Source organism: Sturnira hondurensis, unplaced genomic scaffold, assembly GCF_014824575.4.
Source record: "Sturnira hondurensis isolate 20B ecotype Veracruz unplaced genomic scaffold, ASM1482457v3 Scaffold0021756, whole genome shotgun sequence".
Taxonomy (NCBI): domain Eukaryota; kingdom Metazoa; phylum Chordata; class Mammalia; order Chiroptera; family Phyllostomidae; genus Sturnira; species Sturnira hondurensis.
The window spans coordinates 150,874-156,873 of NW_028094387.1; the positions used below are offsets into that span (position 1 = coordinate 150,874).

Consider the following 6,000-nt stretch of genomic DNA (forward strand, 5'->3'; position numbering starts at 1 on the left):
TTATACAGCTCATCCTCCACAGAGGGCAGAGGTTGGTGGTCAGTGGGCACAGACAGTCCTTGAGCTGAATGAACTGGGTAAATCCCTCCCATTGACCTTCCAACAGCAACCAAGGCTCAACTACAAGAGGAGAGTGTACTCGTCCCACACAGAGGGCACACCTTTCCTACCCAGCTTGGTGATAGGGGAGGCTGTGCCACTGGAGTCCACAGGACACCTACTATATTACCATGCTACCAAGACAAGGAGTCATAACACACATTAGGAGCCCTACCTAATACATTAAAAAAACACATAGGGAGGCTGCCAAAATGAGGAGAAAAAGAAGCATGACACAAATGAAAGAACAGATCAAAACTCCAGAAAAAGAGCTAAACAAAATGGAATCTAAGCAATCTGTTAGATGCAGAGCTCAAAACACTGTTTATAAGGATGCTCAAGGAATATATTGAGGACTTCAACAGCAGAAAAAAGGATACATTAATTGAAAGAACAATTTACAGGCAAACAGCAGGAGAGTGGATGAAGCTGAGAATCAAATCAATGATTTGGAACATAAGGGAGCAAAAAACAACCAATCAGAACAACACGAAGGAAAAAGACTCAAAAATTGAGGATATGCCCTGGCCAGTGTGGCTCAGTGGGTTGAGCACTGGCTTGTGAAGCAAAGGGTTGCTCATTTGATTTCCAGTCTAGGGCACATGCCTGGATTGCAGGCCAGGTCCCCAGTAGAGGTTATGCAACAGGCAACCACACGTGATGTTTCTCTCCCTCTCTTTCTACCTCCCTTCCCCTCTCTAAAAATAAATAAAATCTTTCAAAAAAAAAACCCAATAGTGTAGGCAGCTTCTGGGACAACTTCAAGTTTTCCAACAGTCACATCTTAAGGGTGCCAGAAGGAGAAGCGAAAGAGCAAGAAATTGAAAATCTATTTGAAAAAACGTAATGAAAGAAAATGTCCTTAATTTGCTGAAGAAATAGACATACAATTTCAGGAAGAACAGAGAGTCTCAAACAAGATGGATGCAAAGAGGCCCACTCCAAGACACATCATAATTAAAATGCTAAAGGTTAAACAAAAGAGAGAATCTTAAAGCAGCAAGAGAAAAGCAGTATTTACCTACAAGGGAGTGCCCATGGACATGAACTAATGGGGCAGAATGCTAGACGGATGGGGGTACAGGGTGGAGGGGGATAGAGGGGAGGAAAATGGGACAACTGTAATAGCATAATCAATCAAATATACTTTAAAAATAATAATAATCAAATTTTAAATTTAAAAACCCTCCTGGGATGGGTACTGGGGAACGAAGTGTGGAGAATTTTTCACTATCACACTCTGGTATCTTTTGAATTTAGAACCTTGTAATTGTATTAACTATTCAAAAATAAATCAAGAAAAACAAAACAAAATTAAAGAAGGAGGGAAAGGCCCTGGTTAGTGTGGCTACATGGATTGAATGCCTTTGGCCTGCAAACCAAAGGGTCACCAGCTTGATTCCCAGTTAGGGCACACGTCTGGGTTGCAGGCCAGGTCCCCAGTGGGGAGCTCGCCAGAGGCAACCTACACATTGATGCTTCTCTCTCTCTCTTCCTCTTTCTCTTCCCCTCTCTATAAATAAATGAATGAGTGAATGAATGAATTTAAAAAGGAAATTGCAATTTTTTCAGGTGTAAGGTCTTAGAGGGAAAGCCTATGTTACAAGGAGATCCACTTGTGACCCTTACCGGGATCCCTCAAGCTGGACCACACTCTGCCCAAAGCTCCTTTCATTCTCTTGAAAGATCACTGCATTTTCAGTGTCCAAGTTGAACCCATGACATAAGGCTAAGGCTGGGGAGAAAACAAAGGGGTGAGTGTCAGGAGGAGATAAGAACATAGCTAAAAAAGCAGTTTGTCCTCCTGCAGTGTGCATCTTCCTGCCAGGATTCGCCCTAAACCAGTATGGAGATGTCTGCCTTCAAGACTCAGCTCTGATAGCCTGAAGGTCAGCACACTTTTTCTGTAAAAGTCCAGATAGTAAATATTTGAGGTTTTGTGGGCCAACTGGCAGATAGAGTATATTACATAGGTACTTAACATAACAAGAGAGCAAATGCATTTCCACAAATTTTTCCTTTTGGAAATTCAAAATATAATCATTGAGTATACTTTTTAAATGCAAATTTGCTAATGACACAAATGGAATTCTTTGGAGGAGATAACATTTCCCTTCATTGGGATTCAAAATTAGTGTTCCCAATCATGAATCTATTTCAAATATTCATCTGTGACCTGAGGCTCACACACTATACAAAAGTCAGTGGTGGAACACTTGCCTTATGCCCATAGGCCATAGTTTGTTGACCCCTGTCCCATGACCATCAATGTGGGGTGCTTTCAGCTTCTCTTTGAGACCCACCCTATGTTCTCACCCTGCTGATTGACCCAATAACCAAGTTCCTAAAGCCTCTCCATTGGCAACTTCCTTCCTATATGATTCTAGCATTTCTTTCCCTTTTTTGGCTCATTTGGCTCATTTGTTTTGCCACAAAACATGGGCATAAAAGGAAACAAAGTTAAATCATTTGATCATCTGCCATTCAATAAACATTTATACCTAGGTCCTTGGAAAATAGAACTGGAGGTAAAGTGGGAGTGGTGCGCCCTTTAGCAGTCATTTCACCTCTCTAGGTCTCAGTTTCCTCATCTGTGAATGAAGGGGCCAGCCAATCCCCCTTGCAAAATCTATAAATTTAGTTATTCATGAAAGATTCTACGATTACCCTGTCTGGGCCTAGGTCTACTCTCTGCTTCCTCATGAATTTCGTATACTTTCCCAAATGCCTTTTGTCTCTCTCCAACCTAACTCCTAGATTTTCTGCACCCCTCTCTACTCACAGACTCAAAAGTTCCCCTCCTCCTCATCACAAGCTCCCCTGCTCCACTGCCCATCCCAGGTTCTAGCGCACCTGTTAATAGAAGAACTCTGTGAGCCATGGCTGGAGGCAGCAAGAACCCTGTAGCCTCACGAACCACCAAAGCCAGGAAAAGCATGAAAAGAGAAGTAGTAGGAGCAGAAATCTCTTAGAGACTCAGAGGAAGAGGGTGGAGCTCAGTAAGCACACAGGCTTGCTTAGCCTTCCTCTTGAGGCTGCACAGAGTCTCTGCTCCCACCCTACACAGCTTCCTAGCCCAACCAGAAAGATCCCTATTTCAAAGGTGTTGTTTTCTAGTGTTGGCTAAAGCACTATGAAAAGCAAGCTGAATAGGCGTAGGACCTGACTCCTGGAATGTGTGTTCTAAACATTAATACAAGCCGTGAAAGTGTGGGAGGTTGCCCTCTGTGTCGCCCTGAAAGCACACTTTGCAAAATGTCCTTCCCTTCTGCCCAAGGAAACCGGAATACCCATCAGCCAGACTTGTGCTCCTTTGTAGCCAACAATAAGGACAACGCAGATACAGAGAGACCTGGTGCTTTTAGAATATTATTTTATTTTTTCAAAAAAAGCATCAAACCCTTTGCCCAGAAATTTTCACTTCCAAGAATTTATCCTAAATAAATAGCTGAAAAGTACAGTCAAAGATGGATGTATGAGCTTGCGCAATGCAGCATTGTTCTTAATAGTGAAACACTAGAACAGCCTAAATATCCAATAGAAGATACCAATGTCCAACCATTCAACAGAGCAATGGTTGAATGATGTCTCAGTCTGTGATACATCCTTACATTCCATCTAGACTTTTCTACATCTGTTTTAAAGACACGGGAGTGCCCTGGCCAGGTAGTTCAGTTGGTTGGAGCATCACGCTGTGCAACAAAAGGGTGTGGATTCGATTCCAGGTCAGGCACATAACTAGATTATGGGTTTGATCTCTTGTCAGGGCACTTATAGAAGGCAGCCAATATCTATCTGTATCTCTCTCTCCTCCCTTCCTCTCTCCCTGAAATCAGTGAACATAGCCCCTCAGGTGAGAATTTAAAATAATAACAATTTTTTAAATGCACAGAAGTATACTTTCATGAAATACATAGAATGCTAAACTGTACCTTGTATTTGACTTATTGTAATTACCCAAGACAATGATTTTTTCATTCTGACACATTTTCTCCTGCCCCTAGTCCTACTTTCTTTTTTTAAGATTTTATTTATTTATAGAAAGAGGGGAAGAGAGGGAGAAAGAAAGAGAGAAAAACATCAATGTGAGAGAGAAATATCGGCCAGCTGCTTCATACATGTGCCCTGACCCGGACCAAATCCAAAATCCAAGCATGTACACTGACTGGGAATCGAACCAGCAACCATTCTCTTTGCAGGATGACACCCAACCAACTGAGCCACACAGGTCAGGGTTAGATCTAGTTTCTTATAACCAAAGCAAATAAATGTTTGCTCTCTGAAAAAGTGATATTATGTATTTATTTAGTTTTTCTATTGTCTGGTTCCCCTAAGAGTATATAATCTCTATGAAAGCAGAGAGTTCTGTCTCTTGCTCATCACCCTATTTCCAGTGCACAGGACAGAGTTTGGTTCATAATAAAGACCTCCCAGCAAAAAACAAATGAATAACTGACTTAGACAGAACATCCCAGGAATACTGGGAAGGACCAGAAATCCTTCTTCCCACCTAGACAGCAATTGTACCAGCAGAATCTGTCTGATGTAATTATTTAGGAGCTCTGGAGTGTATTCAAAATTAGTTTCAGTCTATTTCAGTTTTTAAAAATATATTTTATTGATTATGCTATTACAGTTGTCCAATTTTCCCTTTATTCCCTTCCATCTTGTGCACCGCCTCCCACCCCATTCCTCCCTTCAGCTCATGTCCATGAGTCGTGAACTTTTATATAAGTTCTTTGGCTCCTACATTTCCTATACTATTCTTAACCTCCTTCTGTCTATTTTCCACCTACCATTTATGCTACTTATTTTCTGCACCTTTTCCCCTTCTCTCCCCACCCACTCCCCTGCTGATAACCCTCCATGTGATCTCCATTTCTGTGATTCTGTTCCTGTTCTAGTTGTTTGCTTAATTGGTTTTTGTTTTTGTTTTAGGTTTGATTGTTAACAACTGTGAGTTTGTTGTCATTTTACTGTTCATATTTTTTATCTTCTTCTTCTTAGATAAGGCCCTTTATCATTTCATATAACAAGGGCTTGGTGATGATGAACTCCTTGAACTTGACCTTATTTGAGAAGCACTTTATCTGCCCTTCCATTCTAAGTGAAAACTTTGCTGGATAGAGTAATCTTGGATGTAGGTCCTTGCCTTTCATGACTTGCAATACTTCTTTCCAACCCCTTCTAGCCTGTAAGGTCTCTTTTGAGAAATGAGCTGACAGTCGTGGAAACTCCTTTGAAGGTAACTGTCTCCTTTTTTCTTGCTACCTCTAAGATTCTCTCCTTATCTTTAAGCTTGGCTAGTGTAATTATGATGTGCCTTGGTGTGTTCCTCCTTGGGTCCAACTTCTTTGGGACTCTCTGAGCTTCCTGGACTTCCTGGAAGTCTATTTCCTTTGCCAGACTGGGGAGTTCTCCATTATTTATTCAAATAAGTTTTCGATTTCTTGCTCTTCCTCTTCTCCTTCTGGTACCCCTATGATTCAGATGTTGGAACGTTTAAAGATGTCCTGGAGGTTTCTAAGCCTCTCCTCACTTTTTTGAATTCTTGTTTCTTTATTCTTTTCTGGTTGGATGTTTCTTCCTTCCTTCTGGTCCACATCATTGATTTGAGTCCCAGTTTCCTCCCCATCATTATTGGTTCCCTGTACGTTTTCCTTTATTTCACTTAGCATAGCCCTGATTTTTTCATCTAATTTGTGACCACATTTAACCAATTCTGTGAGCATCCTGATCACCAGTGTTTTGAACTGTGCATCTGATAGGTTGGCTATCTCTTCATTGCTTAGTTGTATTTTTCTGAAGCTTGGGTTTGTTCTTCCAATTGGGCCATTTTTTTTGTCTCAGCACACCTGTCACACACCTGTAAGGGGTGGAGCCTTAGGTGTTCACCAGGGT

General features: G+C 41.4%; 1 protein-coding gene across 2 annotated transcripts in view; it reads right to left on the reverse strand.

Moving 5' to 3' along the window:
* The window catches only part of ITGAM (integrin subunit alpha M), a 67,987-nt gene extending 64,931 nt beyond the window's left edge, over positions 1-3,056 (reverse strand). For both annotated transcript variants that reach the window (XM_037033645.1, XM_037033644.1), the window contains exons 1-2: positions 2,953-3,056; positions 1,729-1,834 (exon numbers count right to left, since the gene is read on the reverse strand). In XM_037033645.1, the coding sequence (XP_036889540.1) occupies positions 1,729-1,834; positions 2,953-3,037 (191 nt within the window). In that variant the 5' untranslated portion in view covers positions 3,038-3,056. The remainder of the gene's footprint in view (positions 1-1,728; positions 1,835-2,952) is intronic.
* Positions 3,057-6,000: the final 2,944 nt, after the last annotated feature.